Source organism: Diuraphis noxia, unplaced genomic scaffold (genome assembly GCF_037042655.1).
Source record: "Diuraphis noxia isolate RWA-SAM2 unplaced genomic scaffold, SU_Dnox_SAM2 contig0004, whole genome shotgun sequence".
NCBI classification, from domain to species: Eukaryota; Metazoa; Arthropoda; class Insecta; order Hemiptera; family Aphididae; genus Diuraphis; species Diuraphis noxia.
In genome coordinates this window covers 21,249,793-21,274,825 of record NW_028301714.1, presented here as the reverse complement: position 1 = coordinate 21,274,825, position 25,033 = coordinate 21,249,793, and the positions used below count along the sequence as shown (strand labels likewise).

At 29.2% G+C, this 25,033-nt stretch overlaps 3 protein-coding genes and 1 pseudogene across 7 annotated transcripts in view; 1 reads left to right on the top strand and 3 right to left on the bottom strand.

Annotated features, from left to right (window-relative positions):
• LOC107166234 (baculoviral IAP repeat-containing protein 7-B-like) overlaps positions 1–22,822 on the top strand; it is a 34,382-nt gene extending 11,560 nt beyond the window's left edge. Inside the window, exons 1-7 of one of the 4 annotated variants that reach the window (XM_015514813.2) lie at positions 15,234–15,258; positions 18,925–19,342; positions 20,388–20,621; positions 20,687–20,874; positions 20,941–21,017; positions 21,227–21,259; positions 21,502–22,822. In XM_015514813.2, coding sequence (XP_015370299.2) covers positions 18,925–19,342; positions 20,388–20,621; positions 20,687–20,874; positions 20,941–21,017; positions 21,227–21,259; positions 21,502–21,985 — 1,434 coding nt within the window. In that variant the 5' untranslated portion in view covers positions 15,234–15,258 and the 3' untranslated portion in view covers positions 21,986–22,822. Of the gene's footprint in view, positions 1–15,233; positions 15,259–16,263; positions 16,426–18,924; positions 19,343–20,387; positions 20,622–20,686; positions 20,875–20,940; positions 21,018–21,226; positions 21,260–21,501 lie in introns of those variants that run through there. The other 3 variants (XM_015514811.2, XM_015514812.2, XM_015514814.2) reach the window with 3 other exon arrangements.
• Positions 4,850–7,130, bottom strand: LOC149055841 (uncharacterized; annotated as a pseudogene). The gene is made up of 8 exons (XR_016191559.1): positions 6,755–7,130; positions 6,380–6,580; positions 6,159–6,308; positions 5,926–6,087; positions 5,758–5,814; positions 5,392–5,636; positions 5,150–5,327; positions 4,850–5,075 (listed from the first exon to the last, which is right to left on the bottom strand). The product of XR_016191559.1 is annotated as an uncharacterized LOC149055841 (transcript).
• Positions 7,140–9,282, bottom strand: LOC149055840 (uncharacterized). The gene is made up of 2 exons (XM_089226960.1): positions 8,819–9,282; positions 7,140–8,756 (listed from the first exon to the last, which is right to left on the bottom strand). Exons 1-2 carry the CDS (start codon positions 9,280–9,282, stop codon positions 7,157–7,159), a joined length of 2,064 nt encoding a protein of 687 aa, XP_089083086.1. The 3' UTR covers positions 7,140–7,156.
• On the bottom strand, positions 22,816–24,913 carry Polr3K (RNA polymerase III subunit K). Its single transcript, XM_015514808.2, has 2 exons — positions 24,419–24,913; positions 22,816–23,104 (listed from the first exon to the last, which is right to left on the bottom strand). The coding sequence occupies exons 1-2, from the start codon at positions 24,596–24,598 to the stop codon at positions 22,925–22,927; spliced, it is 360 nt and encodes a 119-aa protein (XP_015370294.2). The 5' UTR covers positions 24,599–24,913; the 3' UTR covers positions 22,816–22,924.
• Between the last annotated feature and the right edge of the window lie 120 nt (positions 24,914–25,033).

Genomic DNA, 25,033 nt, shown 5'->3' with positions numbered 1-25,033 from the left:
AGGGTATGTAATATGGATGCATCGGAGCTCGTCGTTTATCTACCGCTACACCATCTGCTATATTATTGTTAAGATGGTTTTTGGTGTTTTTCTTCTTTCCGCACTCACCAGAACGAATGAACTCGGCCGGAAACTTCTGTTATTTAGTATCATAGTACTCTGTAAATGAGATTTCGTTTGGAATTGTTCATACTTACCGCTACCCCACTTCTATGAATAATTTAATACTCGGATATTTCAAATTTTAAAATACGGTAATTATAATAGTAATATATACTAAGAAAACAAGTTCTAAAATAGGATGATATTGTAGTTCAATTGGTGGTATACTGGTATCACATGGGTTAGAAAAAATGTATTTAATATTTTTAAGTAATTTTAATAATCAATGCTATACTGATCTAATCATTGGTAGATACCACGCTACTCGTACCTTTGTTATGGTAGCATATTGTGAATTATGGGCGCCAGAACTTGTGAGGCCGTGTATCGTATGTCACACCAACAACACTTCGTCAAAACTCCATTTAAAAAAAAACAAAGTTAGAAAAAATAAATAAATTTAGTAATGATTAAATCTGTAAAAGACGTGATATAATATGGGCACATTAGAAACTATGTTAAATGTAATTTCATAATATAACAAATTCCTATGATGACAAATAAGATCAATTGTAATGTTAAATACTTAAACTTAGTTTCCATATTTTATCACGTCTTTTAAAGATTCAATTATTACCAATTTTTTTTTCTAACTTAAATTTTTTTATACGGAGTTATGACGGAATGTTTTTAGTGTGATATCAGCTATTTGTTTTATAAAATGAATTGCGATTTTATTAATTGATAGTATGTAATAGCAATAATATAATAATTAATAATAATCCAGCAAGTATCCTTGGCCTCCTATTGTTATATCTTACATTTTAATTTTTTTTCTAAAACATGTTAACATCTTTTCCACCACAACGCCAGCGTTCCATTCTTATAGACATATCGTTACATTTAACCAATTTATTATTATGTTTTATTATTGATGTGTAATGTGCTTGAGCTTGAGTCATAAAATGGACCATGATGGCCAATCACAGAATTAAGAGCATATGATTTGCCATAGACCTTAATTGTTGTCACGCGCAATGAATAAATCACCAGATTCTTTATTTTATTAATAAAATTGTTTCAAAGTTGGATTTGAAAATGAAAATATTGGTGGGTAGGGTATTGATTATTTGTATTTTTATTTAAATAATATTATACTATAAATAAAAATATAATATAATACAATGTACGTTGTTACCGGTCGCTGCCACCGCCGCCGTGATAAAAGTTGTGGGGATTGATAAGCGGTGGATCGGGGGACATACATTTTCGTTGCGTACGCAAAATAGGTCTAAAAGGACATGATACCCGCATGTTGTACTGTTGTCTCCGTACTCCGTCTTATAAGTGCTTTACCTACCAATTTTACGCTCAGCGGAAGACGTAGCTCTGTTAGTTTAAAATAATTTAGAGTGAATTGACCTTTCATAAAATTTAAAGGTAAGAATATAACTCACTTTAAAATTAAAATATGTTAAAAAGCATATGAGGTGGTCGAGATAATAATCTTACCTTTAAATTTTATTAGAGGTCAATTCACTCTAAATTTTAAACTAATTGAGTTACACGTGTTCTGCCGAGCGTAAATTTTGTAATGTTACGCACTTACAATAAGATGGAGAAACACATGCGGGTATCACGTCCTCTTAAAAGTACTTGAACATTTTTGGTTATAACTTATTAACCATCTAGCCAACCTGCTTGCGAGTTGCGAGTTCCTCTGTTCCCATCTGCACAATATTTCTGATCGATTGATACCTTATATAACTTTATATGTTCAACCGTTTGCCCTGTATAGAGATGGCCAACGGATTAACAAAAATAAGCACGTTATTTCAATGGCACAACTCGGTTTCCTGTTATTATAGACTAATTTTTTTTTATTTAACTTCGCGCCACTACCGTCACGCTGGATAGTAGGCTGTATAGTCGTTCTATAATAGTATTCTCTAAATAGTAAATTGCGTACGCGTATATGTGTCTACACGAGTTTGGTTGTACCAGGACGGGGACTGCGATAAGTAGGTAATAACAACAACAATAATAAGTATAATAACAAAAATAATAACAGTATACTGTATAGAGAGTTTGATAAACTCGGTCGCCGCCACGCCGGCCGCTCACTTTCTCTCCGCAATACTGCAAAGTGGATTTTTACGCGACTACCTCCCGATTCCTTCTTAAAGCCATTACCATATCACTGCTAGGAGTACTACGCACTACGCAGTCTCTTTTTAGCTTCTACATATAGGTTGGAGCAGGTCAATGACAGAATGACTCTTACACAGATTCTGGTTATTCAATGATCGCTTTCTTCCGAGTTTCTAATAAAATTGTCTCTTTTTGTTGTATCACAAATCGTCCAATTCTGGAAAAAGCTTTTCTCTCAAATCGATAAATCATCATGGATGATTTCGTCCGAACTCCGAAGCCCCATTCAAACATTGAACCGTGTGAACGTCGAACGATGCAACATAATTTAGTCGTATTGGGAAATAGAAAACTATACCTTTTAAAATTAATTATACAAACTTGACTCACATTTTAATTTAATTGTGTCAATACACTATAGGTATTTTTACAATGTTAGGTACTATATACGATTAATATGATTATAATATTATGTTTACGATCATATTTACATTATTACAATGATTTTTTTAATTTTGGTTAGCTTATAAATCTAGGTCAGAATTTGACATATAGACAAGTCTTCTTTAGGTTCTATATAGTAGAATATATCCTGTGGTAGCCGAGGTAAAGTCTTAGATTAATGGATTTGAAGTAAAGTGCTCCGTCAACTTTGTGAAGTTTTTTGTGTAAATTTTTAAATTGTTGTGTTATCCTGGTAGATACGTGTGATGGGCCCTTATCATTGTGTAGTTGTTTGTTTTTCATGAACCACGGAGCTTTTAGGGTTATTCTTAAAAACGTATTTTGAAGGGTTTTTAATTTTTTAATCTTTGTTTTCGAGGCAACACTCCAGACTGGGCACACGTAAGTTACTAACGGTCTTATTATTGCTGTATATAAGAGTAGAGAGCATTTCATTTGTATGGTTATTAAAATTTAAAAGATACAGTATTTGCAGACTAGTGTACTATTGGCTTAATTTTTTTGTTATTGTGTATTTTCGAGCTTAATTTGCCATCGAGGTGCAGTCCCAGATATTTTACTGAGTCGTCTTTGACGTTTGTTGTTCAATTTGATTTCCTGGTTGTTAATTTGTAGTAATATCATAAATTATACTTATATACTTAGTAATATTATACTTATTATAGAGTATGTACTAACGCCTTTGACGACTCGTCTCCGGCCTCCGCTAAGAATCGTTTTTCGTAGGTATACAATGATTGAACACAATTATTACACTTATTACAGTGACATCTCTAGACTTTAAAATGTACAGTAGAGTTGTTAACTAATTTTAATGAATTGAAATATGAAATATGAAAATGAATAGAGCATAAAAAATATCATTATTAGTTAGTAGTTACCTATTGACTATTAAAGATAGAACACTTTGGTAATTTAGGTCAGTAGTGTAAAAATAATAATTTTACCTGAAATTCATTATTTATTATAATTTTGAAATAAAAATTAATTATTTCAACGCCACTATCGTAATATTCGTTTAAACATTTTTACAAATAAAACAAAATTGTCGTAATAATTAATTTTTAAATTGTTTACGTTTTAAAACAAACATGCATTATGTTATTGGTTTATGATTTATGATTTTTCGTTTTTGTATAATTTTGTTTTAGTTGTTGACGTTTTTGTAAAGATGTTTAACGTTATTTAAATAACATTTTTGATTTCTAATTCTCATTAAAATTAATACATTCAATATAAATATTCTCCATTTAAGTCCATAATTATTATTCCTTGTGGTTTGACAAATAGCAGCATTTTACATGGCTTATATAATCAATGGTATTAGCTATACCATAGTCCATAATAAATGGATATGGACGGATGGCGTTTTTTGAAATTCAATTTGTTTTGAATCGAATAATTAGTTAAAAATTAATATAGGCAAAATAATTGTTTTGAAGTTAAAATACGTTTCTTCGTTAAAAATCTTTCTTGATGTTAAATATATTTCATGTTTTATTCAATGGTGTATGAAAATAGCTAGTGCATGGTGTACTAATCTACCATATTCCCAATCGGGAATTCACAACAGGCGCAGTACTGGGTCAGTATCGACTGATACTGGTGCGCTACTGGCAGCCAGTACTGGCCATGTACTGGCGTATGTCTGGGATGATAACGCTATTCCAGTATTGGATTTTTAGTACTGAGCCAGTACTGGTATTTGGTTAAGGTGCAGTACTGCCCCAATAGGGAATTCACAACAGGCGCAGTACTGGGTCAGTATCGACTGATACTGGTGCGCTACTGGCAGCCAGTACTGGCCATGTACTGGCGTATGTCTGGGATGATAACGCTATTGCCTATTCCAGTATTGGATTTTTAGTACTGAGCCAGTACTGGTATTTGGTTAAGGTGCAGTACTGACTTTAACTGGTACCAGTATATAAATAAATAATTGGTATATATAATTATATAATTATGTTATATATTATATTATATTATTATATTAATTTATAAATTTATATAATTGTACCAGTAGAGTATATGAGCTCATACAAGGGGAGAGATGGTATAAATTGCAACATATTTGCAAGATATCCTGAGGAGTTCTGCATCACAAAAAAAAACATATAACCACTAATAATAATTACAATGAACTTAGTAAACTTTATTCATTATTTTTTAAATAAAAATAATAAAAATTATTGTTTAGTACTAATCAAAAGTAATATGTTCTTGGGTTTCAGAACTGCGTTTTGTATCAAGTCTCTCCCTCTTTCCACCATCTCTATCCTTGGCGCCAGAAAACCAACGGCTAAGTTGACTAGAAATTTCTTTATTGTCAACATTTGTTAATTTGGTGGAGACCACTTCTAAAATTAAAATATAAATATGAATTATTGCTGAATTTTTTTTGAAAAAAAAAAATAAATGGTTAAATACCGACCAAGTAAATATTTGTAGGTTTCTGTCGCAGAAAAATTCAATTTTCTTACACCGTTTGTTTCTCTCCCAAAGGCAGTGTAGAGTAATTGTACATCTTTGGTAATAATTCTAGGAATTAATGCTGTAAAAACTTCTGACACTTTTGTTGTTTTCTTAATATTATACACCATATAAAATTTCTGAAAGATTAAATAATAGTTGATAATAATAAATATTTTATATCAACTCAGGAATAATTCTTACCAGTTTTTTTAATAATTCAATATTAGTTTTTAATTGTTCATCAAAGGAAAGAAAGTCTTCTAAATTAGTTTTTGGCAAATCAATTATGGTCTCTTCTTGCAATTATCTATCAATATCTGCTGTAGTAGAATTCATGTGGAAAATAGCCCTAGTCATTTTTGCTTCCTCTCTTACTCGGTACTCTATGCTCCTGCATATGCTCTTTACTGCAGAATCGATATCTGATTTGGTTGCAGCTTCTTTAGCTGAAATAGATAAAATTAATACATAAATATATGTATATTAATTATATCCTAGTTTTGACTAAACTTAAAAGTTTAAGTGTAAAATGAATTAAAATCTAATAAATATGTTTGTATAACATACTCATATATTTACTATTGCAGCTACATGTTGCGCAATGCTGATTTGACATTCTTTTACCTTCAACAAACAATTAATATTTTTAAATATTATTTATAGAAAATTGTACACATCCTCAACAAAAATTACATTTTAAAAAATTTACCTATTATATTTAATCAAATAAATTACCATTTATTGTTTTTTCTTCATTGGCTGTAGTTTTTAATCTTTTAAAAGAAAAAGAGGTTTTTGAATGTACTAACTTTTTTTTCTTTTTATTAGACACTTCAGAGATATCAGATGATTCAGATGTTGGTACATCAGACTGTGAATAACTAGCATCTGATTCACCTGAAATAAAATAATCAAACAGAATTTAAAATACATTTTGAAAAGCACAATTATTTAATCAATGAAATTACCGTTTATTGTTTTTTCTTCATTGGCTGTAGTTTTTAATCTTTTAAAAGAAAAAGAATTTTTTGGATGTACTAACTTTTTATTCTTTTTATTAAACACTTCAGAGGCATCAGACGATTCAGATGTTATCACAAACATTGAAGCATCATTGCCTGTAATAGTTAACATTGACATATTAAACTAAACTTATTTTATGTTTTCATAATTATGTTTAAATGATCACCTTTGACTTTATGTATTCCAGTTGTAGAGTATGATTTACTAAAAGAAGGGATGTCTTTTAGAGACATTCCAAGCTGTTCTCCACTTAGTTTGTTTGGTTTACTTTCGCCTTCAGAGCTATTTCCTTCTTCAATGGTACTACTCTGTATGACAGTATCAGAGAATGCTTTTTGCATATACTTGACACCTTGATCATAATTCCCTGAAATTTTTAACTTTAATAAATAACAATATACAATATTATTGAATATGATTAATAATCATTGATTATATCATAATATATTATTCACATTTTTTTTGTGAATAGTATTATTTACTTATGTACATTGTAAATTGTTGTGTATCTATTTAATAGGTACAGTTTACAAATACTTACGGGCTTCTTTCATTAGTGTAATTTCAAAGCTTTTCCATGAAATCTTGTGGATAGATGACATTTTGCTCATTTGGTCTATTTTGCTATATTCATTTTTATTAGGATATTTGCAGTATAATTTTTCATCTTCAATAAAGGTCCATGATATTGGTATTAAGTCTATGGTAGTTTTATCGCATTTTTTAATTTTATTAAATTTTACTAAAACATGGGTTGTTTCTTTTTTAAAGTCCATGGCTGTAAAAATATTACAATGATTATATCTTCATCTATTTTTATTAAGTGTATGTAATTTATTTAATATTAGGTACATTATGTATAGGTATTTAGAGTAAGCTTAGATTATTATCATTAAAATTAAAATTTTATAATTATAAATAATTATATTATTATAAAGAATTGTTATGAATTATGAAGTAATGTCACTGCATAGCTATGATTTCCATTTTCAAAGAAAACACATTTTTTTAAAATATTATCAATAGAAATAATTCTTTTTTTATTGCTTAATCTACCCAATTTCATAATTCCAACTTCTGAAGATTTGCAAGGGAATTTGAAAGCATCAGTGACAGTCTTGTATACATATCCATGTAATAAAATACGATTTTGTTTTCTTTGAATTCTTGCAATACTAAAAACATCACTAGAATCCAATTTTACAATGTTGTTTGGTTGAGTAGTATTCAATTCAAGCCCCCGTAGAATTATGCTTTTTAAATCTTTTTTTCTTTTATGAGTTAGGTCAGGGTTGATTATAAGGAACTTTTTCTTGTTTATAGCATTGTTCATCATCATCTTTGGACATGCCTTTTGCTCGGAGATTCTTCTTACTAACTGTGCTAGAGGCTTATTTCTACCACTAATCATTCGTTTGATTTTTCCAAGAAAATTTTCAAAAGGGAATGCGGATATTGCAGACAAAGGCATATTAGTGTATTCTACATCATCTGCTATATGAATCAAATTATGGCTATTCATAATTTGTGAACTAGATCCATAAAATGAAGGAAGAAGTTCAAAAAATTTTCTCAGTAAATCCCTAGCATAATTTGTATTTTCAACACATAATTCAGGATCATTTAAAATTCTACATGCAACTACCAACAGTAAAAAATGATTGTACATTTTTTTGTTTAGAATTTTACATAGTACCAGAGCCCCACAATAGTTTAAAAAAAATCTAAACTGTGTGGCTTTCCAGTGAGTAAATGAATCTAAGTCTAATTTTTTCCTTTGAAATTCTTTTGATACATGTCTTGTAAATATTTTTAAAATTGAATTGAAATGCTTTATTTTGTTTTGGGAAAGTTTACATTTACGATTAACTCGCATTTTGGCTCCAAGAAGTTGTTGCAAAATCCATTTCATCACACCAAGATAAAGTAGGTGCATTGAGTCCAAGAAAACAGAATTTACTGGGTCAAAGTCTGGAATATCTAGTAGCAATGACCTTCCATCTAAATGGTGCTCACGTTGCCGTTGTTTTATAAAACTTCTTTTTGTCCGAAGCCTTGAATTTATGCTGGGATACACTCTTTTATGGTTTATCGTCTTGCCCCTTGTCTCACAACGCTCACATGAGTAAAACCCACCATGGCCTTTACATTTCTTGATGAATGCTCTTGCTGGGGTATCACAGGAAAATCCAATAATTTCTATTTTAAACATTTTTTGTCGAATATTTAAACCGTTTTTAACTAAATAACTTACTTCTTGAACAAAGTCTTTTATAAAATCGTTAATATTTTTAGGTTTAGAATCACCACTGTAAACTGCTACAATAAATGGTTTTGTGTCATATTTGTCATGCACAATAAGTCCCAAGTTTGGCCAAAATTGTTGACTTGAACTATTGTACAATGGTAAGCCATCGATATTAAATAATAAACGTATGGTATTTTCAGTATACTCATCAGAGATTATACCTTTCAATCCTTCTTCAATTCCAAAATATACATATGACCCATTTGTGTTTTTAAACTTGTCATTACTTGAATGTTTTCATTAGACTTGGTTTGTAGCAAGCTTGTTGCTGATTTAGGTAGATCATGATTTTCAGACCGCAATATATCAAGCAAATTATCAATTAACTCAACCGTCATATTGCTTCTGAATCGTACAACAAAGTTTTGTAATTTATCACGAAGGCTTGGTACCGGGCTTGGTACTGAAGAAGATAATATATTGTAATCATCACTACTGTCTGAGTTTGATGAATTCTGAGAAGATGATAAAGAAGAAGAATATTTATAATCAAGTGGATTGTAATCTGGTGATCTATTTAAGTAGTCTATAGATGAATCTGTTAGGTAAGATAAATCATAATTATCTTCAATTCTTGTTGGAAGTCTTATATTCTGAGATTCATTCAACACATTTCTAACAATACCAACTTCTAAAGGTGAATCTGAATTTTTAAGTTCAATATCTTGTGTTTGAGTAATTGATCTTGATACCTCTGCCTCGATTTCAGTAGATCGTTGAAATGTTCGATGTTTTTTCAAACGATAATATGCAGTACTCATTTTTGATTGCTTATATTAAATTAATAAATTGGAAAGTTCATCACAAACTGAATAACATAAACATCAGAATAGTTTAAATAAAAAAATACCTATTATTAATATTTTTATAATTTTTGAACAAATAATATATAATTTATTTAGATAATGCAGTAGGTTTTTAGGTACGAGGTACCTATATTATAGCTCTGTATATAGTTAAATTAAATTATTTTTATATTTAGTTTATAGTTTCTTATTAAAATGTATTAATGAAAGTAGGTATACATACAATTACAGTAATGAAACACCTAATAGGTAAATTGCACCTCTCAAACAAGACTACCACAACTAAAAATTCATCAATAATTATATCATATATGATGATGATATTATAAATTATGTATTAAAAAATTAAGAATGTGGGAAAAAATAAACGACCAGCCAAACTATCAACATAGCCACATAGATAAAGACAAAGTCTGATGCATAAATTGTTTGTATCCAAAAAAGACCTTATGTAATAATTTAAAACACTGCCATAATTTGATTTATGGCACAAAAATGTACATAGATTAAACTCACTGGCTCACTGTTATATTTTTAAGAGAGCATTTCATAATATTTGATGAAGACTTATTGTTAATTATGTTAGCAAGTATTTAAATTTTTAATTTTGAACACATAAGTAAAAAACACTTTAAAACATCTTAAATTTAAACTTCAAATCGCTTTTTCTCAAAACTTTAAAATTTGTGTTGTGGCATTCTTGTTTTAGATGTGTAATATTAGATACAAGTGCCTAAATTTTTATTACTACTTGATAAGTATAGTATTACTAAATAATAGAATACATAATTTGGGTCTAAGGACTGAGTTAAATATAAATTTGTCCTAAAAATGACTTTAATTTCATAAAATTTACATTTATAACTAGGTAGGTAATAGATACTTTTTGTATCATACATTTTTCAGTTTTCTTTTATAGGTACCCACTTAATGTTTCATCAATTTATTCAAAGACCACAATTAAAAATATTTAATAATTAATATATAAAATTATAATAATACGGTTTTATATTATTAAAAATAATTAATTATTAAAATTTAAAACTATAATTATTTTAAATTTATTAAAATTTAAATTTAAAAATAACCATTTTAATTACACTTAAATTAATAATATTAATTAAAAAAATAACTAAGAAAACTATAATTATAAATATATATATATATAATATATACCTAATAATAATAGCAAATCAGTGGCGTATATGGGAATTATTTTCACTATGGGCCAATTTACCCCCACCATAGTTACAACTAAAAATTTTTTAGGGAACTGGTGGTTTTAATTATGACATAAATGATACAAATATAGGAATTTAAACGTATTAATATATATTTATTATTAAATAAGATATATAATAAATTAAGCATTTTTCTAAAAAAGGTAGACTTAAACATTTTTTGACTTAATATTATGTAAAATTCATTTTTCTATTTTTTTTTCAAATAAAAATATTAACGATTTCCTCAACATTTAGAAGTATGTTACGATGAACAGACTACAGGTGGGCCATGGTATCATAAAAATATATAATTATACTAAAATGTTTTAATTGAACATGATATACCTACATATGAAATTTCATTTCACTATGGGCCCGGGCTTAGGGGGCCTCCCCCCTATATACGCCACTGATAGCAATAATAAATGTTGTTTGCCAGGTACCTATTACTTATATAATATGATATATAGCGTAGGCATAGTAAACCCATTTTTTTGAATTCAGTTCTTGTTGATTATTAACAAATAACAACTAGCATTTCACGTTATACCTACATTTATAAAAATGTATTTTATGTTTAGTGTACTATGTCAGTAGGTAAGTAGGTATTTATATAAATCTAAGCAATAATTTACAATCCAACTATAATAATGTATTAGGTACCTATGTATATATATCTACTTATATACTAAACAGTTAAAATATAATAGGTACCTATTTCAGTTGTCCATGTCTATTTGTTTGGCCAAGATCGATTATCATGAGGCTTGTTATTATTAAAGCTAAAGTCTACTATAATATTATTATTTATTAAAATATTATGAAACAATACTTACCGAAAATGTTTAATATAATCAGGCGTTGTGTCACACAGATTAACGTTTATACTTTATAGAAACTTAAACAACTTAACACAAGTGTAAACTTTTAACTGAATATATACTATAAAACGTTTAATAAATAAATATATAATAAAATCACGGTCGTATTATACATTTATACCACATGGATGTAACAAACATACAGTTTTCGATGCCGTTGTCACTATTGTCGTTGTGACGATATTATGACGATGTGTATTATATAACACGATGACGGGCGGCGGCGTTCGTTGTCTGTGCGGGTCTTGCCGTTAAACGGTTTTCCCAACTATTAAGTGATAAACACACCACAAATAACAAAATAATAGTATTTATTTATAGGTACAGTCGAGCCGTGATAACTAATTAACTTGTGTTTTATTCCCCTAGATATATATTTGTTCAATTTTAACCTCGAGTAATTTTTTGACTACAGCTTTTGAATATAATATTGCTAATTAAATTAAAAATATGTAATCATCATCAAGTTTTTAAATACTTCATTATGAATATCAGCAATGATTTGAGTTGGTATATACAATAGCCAAACTATATTCCAACATTATAATTTATAACTCGGTATTATTTATTTTTGGCAAACAAGGAAATACACTAAAGAGACATGTCAAAATCAAACTAATTAATATACATATAATAAATATTTTAGTAAAATACATTTAAATACTCAGGTTATTTTTCGTAATATTATATTATATTGTATACAACGTTGTATGGCATTGATACAACTTAAATCCAATTTTGATTTATCTAGAATCTAGATGCATAATAATTACCAATTAGATCAAAAATGTTTGACATTGCCAACCTACCTATATCCAACACATTTACCAATACATAAATGCTTAATCAAAGATTGAATATAATAATGATACTTGAAAGTAGATATTATAGAAAACAAATATCGAATAGGTACCTATAGTTAATAAAAGAAAAAATAATAGTAATACATTTTCAAATATAATTAAAGACAAAAGTATTACCTGCTAAGTTATTACCATAAGAAGATTAGCGGGAGAGTTCAAGTCGTTCAAGATATAATTGTTTGTTGAAAAAAGTGGATAAAAAGGTTTTGGATCTCTATTTATAGTATTGACTATAGAGGCTATTAATTTTAAAACTAATTAATAATTCTCTATCGTTGATAGCTTAATATACATTTATTAAGTTGCTTAAATTTCAAACAGCATGATATATTAAAAATAATTTAAATTTTAAAAGTCTTAATAATTTACAAATAAAAATTTCTGATCTCAAAATGTTGACGCCCACGCCCAAAAATGTTAGAGCTCAGGGCAGTTGCCTCTCTTAAATACGGACTTTCGACCCTTGCTCGAAATTGAAACGGAGCCCGTAATATGACAGTACTCCGCCAACGTTGGCACAACTACGACAAAAACTAGGTGGCCCTTGCTCGAAATCAAAACAGAGCCCGTAATATGCCAGTATTCCGCCAACGTTGGCACAACTACGACAAAAACTAGGTGGCCCTTGCTCGAAATTGAAACAGAGCCCGTAATATGACAGTACTCCGCCAACGTTGGCACAACTACGACAAAAACTAGGTGGCCCTTGCTCGAAATCGAAACAGAGCCCGTAATATGCCAGTATTCCGCCAACGTTGGCACAACTACGAGAAACAATGGCTGGCCATTACTAGAATATTGATCGGAGCCCGTAATATGTCAGTACTAGATCAGTACTTAATTACCAGTGCTGTTTGTCCAGTACCAGTGCAGTACTGTCTAAACTTGTGGCCAGTACTATGCCTGTAAGGGCCAGCCAACTGTTGGGTAGCCAGTACAGGCGCTTTACTGCGCCCTTAGTAAGAGTTGGCGTAAGACATAAATTTCCAATTGGGTTGTTTACTTATACCTAGTATTCTTATATCTTGGTATTTTAACCCATATTTCCAAAACGGGCTACAGACATTCACAGACAAGTGGCGACTAAAATATACGATTATAAACACGATCCCCTGCAGTGATAGAAAATTTTAATTACATTTAAAATGTGTTTTTTCTATGTACGACAACGATTAATTGGTTATTAAATGTGTATGTTGCTTGCACGGCTAATTTATACAAACGTAAAACGTATCAATGCCAATTCAATGGCTATTCGATCCAACTTTTTGTAGTTATCTACTTATCTAGGTCACATAGAATGTGGTTTTTAACAATCGTTTTATTTTAAACATACCACGATACTTCATCGGTACTTAAATTTAAAAATAGCTAAAATGTATTGTTTACAACTTCGGAATAATATTAATGAACCTCAGAGCCACAATAATACATAAAAATGTTGTGTTTTCCCACATTCGACTTCCGGTGTTCAAGGCTTTATCTCGCGATGATACAATATACATCCTCGAATAATTTTACGTGCATAAACTGCAGAGTTTGTTTGTGGAAAACAGAACGTGGCAGCACTGTATTTTGTACAATGAATAATAATATAAAATTACTGAATGGTTTTTCAGTTTTTCCCCTACCGTCTTCTAAGTTCCAGCACCAGCTGACTATATCTAGCTACGTGGTAGGTCCGAGGTCGCTCTCGCCATTACGATTACGATTTAAAATTTAATGTTTATGACGAGTTACCTCACACAGTCGTGGGCCCTGCTGATTTCCAAATTATTGTAATAATTATTTTTGATATTCATTCATGACTATTTCGTATTTTTAGGTTTTCTAAATATTTCTTCAAAACAGTCGAAAGATTTAAAAGTTAATAGATACTTGAAATCATCATAGTATAGTTATTAGTTACTATGAAGAATACTTTTATAATAATATTATATCTCGTAGAAAAGTAACATTAATGATGAATAATTATCAGCTGTGCAATAATTTAGATGTTGGCATATATGAATTTATTGTGTACATTACATCATAATGTACATACATTATACATTTGTCTCGGTATTGTTTTCGTTTAACTAAATTTTTACTTTTTTGGTAGTTATCGAGAGATAGACGACATATTTACAGAATATGCAAATTACAAAGTTTGCTTTTCATTCTAATATAGTGTGTTTGACTCAAGTGTCACACGCATATTTATCAGCTGATAGTCTGTTGTATAAACATTTTATGAACAGTGAATAATACTATCATAAAAATGTGTATCTATAACGGATGTTTCACTTATTTCATCATTGCATGTGTTGGTTTGGAGTTTTGAACTTCATAAAGTAAACGTACACTGAATATGGCAACGAGATTTTTTGAATATTTATCTAGCATATTATTTTTGGCTATTTTTGTATTAACTAAATAGTAAATAGTCCTTGGAATGAATACTGACTAGTGAGTGAATTAATCGACTTATGAATTTGTGGCGTTGGGGCTCGGGGAATATCTCCTTATCTCGTCTTCATTACTATTCTATACAATGCGAATGAAATGAATGAATGTATTTGAGCACTTCGATTCTTGTTAGCCATGAGTCATAAGTTCGTACAACCTTTGGAATAACTTTGCAGATAACATTTTATTTTCAATTTGATAATAATTACGATTTACGAGCAAACATATTGTATATCAGTATTTGAGATTGGATTACTATATATCGAACCACTGTTCAACGAACTAATTAAATTATTAATTTCAAATACTTTGTTTTCCAACAAAGACCTAGTTGACATGTTATGGAGTTAATTTTTTTGTTATTTAATACAATTTATTTAAAGAATTTTTATTGCATTATTTTATATTATTTTTATCATTTGACATTGCACAATCAAGAATTGCATTCCACATATATTTAGGAGGTTTACAACTTTTGGAATAAAATATATAAGTACCCACTGTTGATTTCTCAAGGTAAATCATTACATATATATTTTACAATATATTACAATATCAAATTTTTGAAATTTTGTAAAATAAGTAATTTGAAAGTTTTGGGCTGAATAATTGCTATTAGGTACTAATCTATTTAATATATGATTAAATAGCAATAGTCATATATATCGCGTAAGCTAGTACAAATGTATAATTTAATCATACAGGCTTCTGGCCTAATATAATTAGTTATGTGCTTATGTAGTTATGTATATCATGTTTATATGTGTTTACTTCGAGTGTACGCATTAAACTTAATTTAAATAAATAATTGCGCGTACGTTATAAACAGTAAACACATTCAGTGTTTATCGGCATAATAATCACGTTGTTTTTATCATTATGTTGTTTTTGTGAAAATTCATTGCATACGATATCACATCTTTGCAGTGGTATTTACGCGTCAACACGTACACAAAAATATAAAGAAGAAATTAAAAAGATAGTTTTCAAAACAGAAAATCTAAAATGGACAGCCGAGTCGAGTAGGAAACCACGTTGGGTTAGTAAAAATGTGAGCGAATATTAAATCACCAAGGATTGCCGGTCGAGGACAATGAATAACCATTTTTCATTATTAATCATTTGTGGCAGATATTTCGGGCTAGCGATAAGACAATATTCTATTATTGTAAATAGAACGATAATGACGTTATTACAATCTTATTAGCCGTCAATATTACGTCATCGTAATATAGCGTGGCCGTCGAAACGAATATTGTTATTGTCCTATAAGGCTATAGCCTAAATGTCTTCCAAAAGCGTGAGCAAAGGGCAAAGGCAGTGTAGTAGACACTAGACAGTATGGTAATGGTATACCCTAAAATCGAAACGTTGTCTACAGTCTACAGACTATATTATTTCGACGTGGTTTTGTGTATCGACCGACGCGCGCGCGTTCACCGGCAGGCGGCCCCCTATTCGCCGGCGGCCGACTGTTGTAGAGGGGTCGTGCAACGCGGCTGGCGACGGCAGCGCGGCGGATGCGGAGGTTCTCGGCTTCTCGTTGATCGTTATTCGTTGATTCAGTACTGCTGGACTCGTCGCAGCTAGTATTTTTCGTCACCGTTATTCTACGCGCATTATCATGATGTTCGCCTCGCTGTAATTATTCTGTAAATATTTTGGAAAAACGCAGCACACAAGGTAGAGTGTTCTCTTTATTTATTTATTTTTATTTTCTCTTCCGTATGTATGTTATCAATCATAATGGTTTTCGCCATTTCCATCGTATTCGTGTCTCGTCCGCTTTTCCGGCGACATCGATCGCCTGGGTTTCATATATTTTCGTCGTCGTTTGGGCGCGCGAAAAAACAGTTGGTACCTATTTACGTAACTATAATAGGTATTTTTTTTGTAGTTAAGTTGACGTGAAGGTTATTGCGTGGCCGCCGTAAAAGGCGTTCCATCTGGTATCATTCGTATCGTGGCGGTGATGTGGACAACTGTTTCCCCCGCCTTGCCCTCCTCCACCTCACTCTCCGACTGTCACCACTTAACCGGTGGGCCTCCAACTCGCGGGCGGTGAATGGCGAGAGAGTTAGTTTTCGTGTGGGCAGGGCACGGTTGGGAGGGTAAACAATTTATTTAGCCCGCACCATCGATTTTCCCGAATCACGCGTTCTCGTTCATGGTTTTCGATGCGAAGCGCATCACGCACACCCTGTGCAAATTAATAGGTACCGGAAACGGATGTTTACGTTTCCGTTCCACCTATCAGAATAATCATTGATTTATCATGTGTTATTGTTATATATTATTTATATTAATGACATATCGATGATTATATTTTGATAACAATTATATTATTTCGATGTGTATTATGATTTATGGTCTAAACTCTAGAGGGGGAAGTTTTGCGATGAACTGCTGACATCAAGTCATAATTGCCGATGGTTTATTGTCTCTACATAACTGACGGAATTATTTGTCCTCCGAATAATTTCTCGTCAAAAATATTAATTAGATATAATTATTGTGTGATTGGGTGTGTGTTTTCCTGCTTTTGGACTTCATTAGGCTAATCGGTTTTAGACGACGATCGCATAAAACATGTTTTGTCAATCGAGGCTTTTATAAAGAAAAAAAAATTAATTAATGTTAGTATCAGCTGAGGCCAACGACTAGCATTTCTTTTTTTGTTGTTATTATGTTTCTGCCAGTGATGGTTCTGATATTTAGTGCGAATTGAAGGTCTTTATAATATAAGATACTTTACCTAATGAAGTATCAATTCTTCATATTTATTTAGTTACTAAAAAATAGTTATAGCTAACTATCCAAAATTGAAACTTATTAAAAAATAATGATACAAAGTCACTATCACATGCCTAATTTATATTATATTGTGATTATTTGATTTGTCCATAGGTAATTAAAATAACACATTCATTTAAATTAGTTGGCCATATCATTAAAAGAACAAAAAGTTTTTGTTTAGTAAAATAATTAAAAGTTTTTGTTTGCCACTGTTGTTTACTTATTAACTAAGTGAGTTGAATAAAAATTCCTTTATTTATGAAAACTAAAATATTCATTTTTCTTTACTTTAAATTGCATACTGAAATACTATTACATTTATATTATTAAAAATCTGATAATTTTCTAATATATTTAGGCACTCGAAGAAAATATTTTCAAATATATTATATTTTTTATACTAAATGAATATCCTACTGAGATACAAATTTAAATTTAAATGAGATTTTGGCCTGTTTATACCTAAGGGCTAAGATTGGTTACTGATATTAATTACATTTTATAGTCATACCATTTATACGACCTACATTTAAAATAGACTATTAAAACAAATCAATGGTGATACTTATTTGTTTATTACTTTTATAAGTTATAAACATATTTGTATGGTTATGTATTTATGTATCAACTGTACGCGATTTGAAAATTATACTTTTTTTTTCAATTTTTCTTTAGTGTCAGCTTATATTTCAATTAAAAAATGTTTTCAAGTTGAGAACATTTTTATTTGAATTATTTAATATTATAAGTGTTTTTTCGATTCAAAATTAACATATTTCAAGTTAAGATTTATATAGTATTAGAAGTTTTAACTAAAATTAGAACTAGCTAATATATTCCATTATGTTATATTATATTATATTATATTATATTCTACAGTTTAAACTTTAAATTGTCATCTTTTATAAACCTTGATGCAATATTAGATTTGTGTGCACTAACTTTATGGAATAATTTTGTGGCTTATACAGAGTATCTAATTTTTAATTTTTATAGTATATTAATACAAATTTGGTTTCTTTAAATTCTTTGCTTCTTGATTCATTGGCACTTTAAAACCTTCATGGCCAGAGAGCAAATTGTATATTTTTAGGATTGATAATTTTTGGAATTTTTTATTAAAATTAGCATCGAAATTATCATATTGCATGTCGTAAATCTTGCTGAGAGGCATCTGCACACCATACCATCCTCATAAAAATTCCTAGATCCTAAAACACACTGTAGAAACAATTCTATAAATCATTATCTCCTATATCTAGAAATTTTAAATTCATAAATATTAAAAGATTAATTATGTATTTTAACAAATAGTATCTTTTTTATGGAGTAAATTTATTTTGAAGATGTATAATAATTTATATTTGTGTTTTTTATTTTTAATAGATGGCTCCATCCCCAAATCATAAACCTGTATCACAGACGTTAGCAACAATTTTACAATTTGAGCAAAATATCATTCATATGTCAAACGGATGTCCAATCATTTTGAATACTTCATATCCTATAACTGAATCTGATAATCCACTTCAGTCAATATCCAGACCAATGTCTGATGAAGAAACACCTTCTTGGGATTTGACTACATACGAAAATCGCTTAAGAACATTTGATGGAGTGTGGAAATTACAATTTATTACACCTGACCAAATGGCTAAAGCTGGATTATATTACTTGGGCATACAAGATCGTGTTAGATGTTTGTTTTGTTCTACAGAATTTGATTATTGGCAACATGGTGATGATCCAGTTGTTGAACATAAACGTCAGTCTCCACAATGTCCATTTTTTAATGATTCTTCTGGTAAAAATCAAATACTTACTTAAATTTAATACTTTTGTAATCTGATATGAAATTCAAGTTGATTTCAAGATAAATCTTGTCAGTTTAATGACAAAACTTTAATTGTACTAGAATCATAATAAAAAAGAGAACTAATTCATTAATTGAATAGTAATTTTCTAATTAATTACAAATAGTTACTGGATTAGCTATTTGCAACCTTTTTAGTTATGAGGGCCACCTATTATGTTTAAAAAAAATTGCTTTTTAGGACCGTTTTCTTAATGTACAGGTGTAAAATATAAACACTTATACTTGTATAATTAGTTTAGAGGGATTGGGCCCATGGGCTGGGACTTGGGAAATGAGCTTGATTTTAGGATCTGCTATAAACATTTTTATTTTATACTAAAAACCTTTTACCTATTGATACATAGACATTTCTTGTATTAACTTTGCTCTACATTGTTTTATTCACAAGAAATACACTATTATTTAATGTTATGTTGAAAATTGAAGTATTTTTAATAATTTAGGGATAATGATGGTCATTAGTTAAACATATCTTTTTTATGTTTTCTGTAAATGAAGCAAATATGATCAATTCTATCTGAATATTGGTTCTTGACAGTTGTTTCTCATTAAACTGGTCAAATAATAATTATATCCACATCATTGATACTTTAATTGGTACTACATTTGTGTACTATTAATTTATCCTCTGGAATACATAGTTTGGATTTGGATCCAAAAGAATTTATATTAGGGATTGATTAGGATGGAGCAAATATTATTATGAAAACTTAATAATACATTTAAAAAAGAAAATGTTATGGTTAGTGAAATTCATTTATAAATTATGTTATATTAAATTATAAATAAATTATTAATAAATATAAAATTGTTTGTGTGATTAGTTATTATATGAATAATAATTAAGTAAAAGTTAAAGTATTGCATTTTTATTTAAAGATATAAATATGCAGATAACTAAAGTATATCATGTCAATATTCAGTACTATTATAGTTTGCTTAAAATTAATAATTATTTGTATTGTATTTTTAGCTGGTTATGATGTGTGTGGTCTATATGGTTCTGCTCCGGATGATGTCCGATCTAATCATGAGTCAAAAAAGGTTCAAGATTTTTTAGATTCTGTTGGTATTCTGCAACAAATAAAACCACCTAAGCATAAAGATTTTGCTACCTTAGAAGCACGCTTGAAATCATTTGAGAAATGTTTGATACCATTGAAACAAGATATTCAAACCCTATGTGAAGCTGGATTTTTTTATATAGGTAAGTTGATAATATTTTACTTCACTAGTTCATTTATCATATTGATTTACTTTAAATTTTTTTAGGAAATGGTACAAATGACCAAATGCTATGTTACTACTGTAGTCAAGGACTTAAAGATTGGGAAGATGATGATGAACCATGGACAGAACATGCCAGATGGTCAGAAACTTGTAGTTACGTGTTGTTAAATAAAGGCAAAAACTTTGTCGACAAAGCATGTGGTGTGACTAGCACAAAATTCAATCCAACGGTAATTTGATATTTTGTTTATCACTATGGATGGAATATTAGAAATTAACCCAAAATTGTATTATAGGAGTTATTCAAGCTAATTGCTGAACATAAAGATACATCCATTACTGAAAATAATATGAAAGTAAATTCGACAAAAAGGTATGCTTCTTAAATAATAATTTAGTCTAATCATTCAATAAGAAAAGCATTATTGATTTCAATGCATTTTCAATATCTTATAAGTTTGAAAAGTTAGAAATTTGAATCCAGGTTAATATTTCACCCAAGTCGTTGAAATTAATGATTACATTCCAATATTTATATTATAAAAAATATAAACTACATTAAAAATTTTTTTTTTTAATCAGGATTCACATTGTCTGTCAACATCATACACCTAGGTATTATACCTTGAATATAGTATTTTGTGTAGAAATTTAGTTCATTAGTTAAATATTACAATGCACTCAAATTTGTTACAATCATGTTCATAAAATGCATTTTATTGCTTGGTTTCCAATTAATTTAACATTTGAATACACCGCAATAAGTTTTCTTTTACATTTTTTCAAGCACAATATTATAAGTATTAATCTGTTTATATTGATGAGATATTTTGTTTTTACTTTTTTTGTTTTTATAGAAAACTTGATCAGCCAGATATTTCTAACATATCTCAAATTAAATTACCAACTGTCAAAACAGAACATCTTTGTCAAAAGCGAGATCCTAATACAATTCCAGATTCCATGCTGTGCAAAATATGCTATAAAGAAGAAATGAAAGTGGCTTTTATCCCTTGCGGTCATGTCATTGCATGCATTCAATGTGCTCTAACACTTGAACAGTGTGCTGTATGTAGACAGCCGTTTAGTATGGTAATGAGAGTACACTTATCAATGGATGAAGAAAAAGTTAAAGATCTCGAACAGTTACCATGCAGTTCATCACAGTGTTTAGACAGACAATTAGACCCAATGCTTTGCAAAGTATGTCATAAAGAAGAAATGGCAGCTGCATTCATACCCTGTAAACATGTTTATGCTTGTGTCAAATGCGCAGCAGATATGCACGAGTGTCCTGTTTGCACAGAAGGGTTCTGTGCCACTATTCAAGTTTACTTATAGGGCTAGTAAAATACTGCTACATTGTGTGGTGAAAACCATTCTAGTCTTAAATTTTAATTTGTGTAATTAATTTTAGTTTAAAAACTTAACTTTTAATGAAATATAACAAGCACCAAAGTGGGCTAAATATCGCTATGTGTTTGCGTTGTTGGTGTTTATATTTCTACAACGCACAAAGTTCATAGTATAATGTGAGACTGATTTCCTTAGAAGATGTTATACAACGGTTGTTATCTCTATCATTACATAGTAAATTTATGATCCGCAATTATGTTATCATTTTATATAAAAGTACTGACATATAATTTACCATCAAAATTGAAGATACAAACATCTGTGTTCTTAATATGTAAATTCAAACTGTGTTAAACACTTAAATTTAAATGTTTTATACAGAGGGATAGAAGGGTTTGATAAAGTGTCAATTTCCTTTAATATTAAATATAACATATTTGTAGGTCAGTTATTTTGAAAAATGTAAACTTAAGTGTTTGTGAGACAAATAATATGTCTATACAGGTATGAAGTCCTTTAACCTTTTATGATAATTATTAAATCCAATTAATTGTTGTTTGGTTATATAATTGTAGAGCTGTCTTAAGTTATTTTTATATTTATTTGATCAATTATTTTTATTTCCATAATATGCACTCAAATCGAATCAATAAAGCTATAAAGCAATTATAGCTTTTAAGACAGATACTCCCATGTACAGTTTCTTTGTAAATAAATATTTTTAATTTTATTTTTATTGTTGTCATTAAAAAAACAACAATTCTGTAGTGTTTTAACTATAAAATAATAATTATAGAATAAAAGTAATTTTAAAATTATAAACCATGTGTTATTTATTTTAGTATATTATTTGTATTAATTAGGTAATTTCTGTTTTAATCATATTAATCAAAAACTTCATTCATTAAATTTACTATCAATCATTTATTCTCGCCATCTGTGACCACAGCTGCAGCATTTATAGAAAACAGTCATAGGTTCATCTGCTGATCTAGTTTGAACTTGTAAAAAGTATGCCCTGCCATGATTGCACGAATTACAAACTACATCAATTGAATCCACATTTTCCCACGCAGCTTTGCCTCCCAGAACTGAATCTATTTCCTAAAAAAAATAATATATATAATATATATATTATATACCTATATAAATTAAATTACTAATTATTTAAAACTATAATATTTTTTAAAATTGAATAGATTGTATGTAAAACAAAATAATAGGTTTATTCAAAGAATACATAAACACCAGTACAAATGAATGTATTATATTGTTGAATTGGGAAATTGGTTGAATGACAATCATTGAATATTGTTGGACAATGATTTAATTAAAAGATTGTAATACAATTTCATGTAAAAATAAATTAAGTTCTTTGAATATTAAACCACCTTGCTAAAATTAACAATTTAACCTTGAAGGTAATTATTAATTTATGGTTCATGGAAATATTTATTTAATAATAAGTATAATAACATTAAAATAGAAAACTTACAAAATAAAACTATTAACTATCTAGCTGTATAGTAAATAATTGGTATATTTTAAGTAAAATGTATCATAGAATTGAATTGAATGTTTTATTGCTATAACTTAATATAAGTCATCTTGTACAAAGATTGATCTAGGACAGTAGATTTTCTAATGTCTTATTATGAATATAAATTTACATCAGTATCTATGTATGTTATATTTATTTAGGATAATTCACCAAGCAAAAACAGCATGCAGATGTCTAATATTTAGTTTAAAATTGTATTTATTTAAACATATTTTTATTGGGTTTTGTAAATGTATTTATGCATTAAAGACCTAGTTTTAAATTATATAGTTATAAATACAAGATTGGTTTAATATACATAAAATAAGGTAGGAACTTATTTTTTGTGATTTATTATCTAATATCTTTGTGGCGGGGGAAAGGGTGGTAAAGCTTTCTCTAGTTAACCTTATGATCTAACAAAACAAATATGAAATGATTAGAATTTACATTATACATTTTTATCAAACTATAATGGCCTTATACTAGTTGTACTTATATCTTTGACATGTAAAATATAATACATATATTGACAATTTATGTATGATATAAATTTAAAAATTAGTCTTAGTGTGTGTGAAATTAAAATAATGGGTTATCACGAATCCCACAGGTCTTGAAGTTTTTGTTTGGCTCAAAAATAATATGGACATAGTGTAGTGTTTGGTCAGTAATGGAGATAGATTTTATATTGGATTTAGTCATAATTATTATGTACAGAATTTTATGAATTCAGCTAGTAAATTTAAACAAAAGAATCCCTTATAATTTTGCGAATTCTAGAATACAATTATTTTTATCAATAATAATTGTTAGAAAAAGTTAAAATATATAAAAATATTCTGCATTATTTGATGATAACAATGAATAATTATTACTTTCAGTTTGTAAAATGATCGGGAAGCAAGCATGACGTTTTTGATTGTTGAGAAGTACGGACATACTTGACATTTCTGTCTCATCTCTCCCAGATACTCGTCCAAGTGAAGAATGTTTGAGCAATTTGGACAAAAGTCAATATAGCACATGCTGCTCTCGTTTACTACCTTGCTACTCATTTTAAAAATGAAGTATTTTGTTTTCTCAAATTTCAAATAAAACTGAAAAGGGTATAATATTATGCTCGTGCCGCTCGTGGATATTGGTTTATCAGCATTTTCATTGCTTAGATAACGCGAATCGTGATAAAAATATTTTGAACACGGGTCGTCTTTGCAGCTGCTGCTGGTGGTGATACTGTAGAATGTAAGACCTCGGTTACATCACAGAACAATAAATTGGTTACAAAAATAACTTGGTTACTTTGGTAGAATCATAGAATATTCTATGGTAGAATAATAATAATAATAAAATTAATAATGACTGGCTTGCATGGCGAAAAGAATTATGTACGTTTAGCAGCACCTTGACAGTGTTGGCGGCACTGACTGTGCTGGGCTTTACAACAAGCGCTGCCGAGGGCCGGTGGAGCCGGACGGCCACTGGCCTGACGT

Bases quoted from the DNA above. Each gene is read 5' to 3' on its own strand.
- LOC149055840 (XM_089226960.1), bottom strand. From the start codon at position 9,282: ATGAGTACTGCATATTATCGTTTGAAAAAACATCGAACATTTCAACGA. The intron at 8,757-8,818 runs GTCTGAAAATCA...AGTCTAATGAAA, and splicing joins AATTTGCTTGATATATTGCG to ACATTCAAGTAATGACAAGT.
- Polr3K (XM_015514808.2), bottom strand. From the start codon at position 24,598: ATGAGTAGCAAGGTAGTAAACGAGAGCAGCATGTGCTATATTGACTTT. The intron at 23,105-24,418 runs GTAATAATTATT...TATTTTTTTTAG, and splicing joins GATCATTTTACAAACTGAAA to GAAATAGATTCAGTTCTGGG.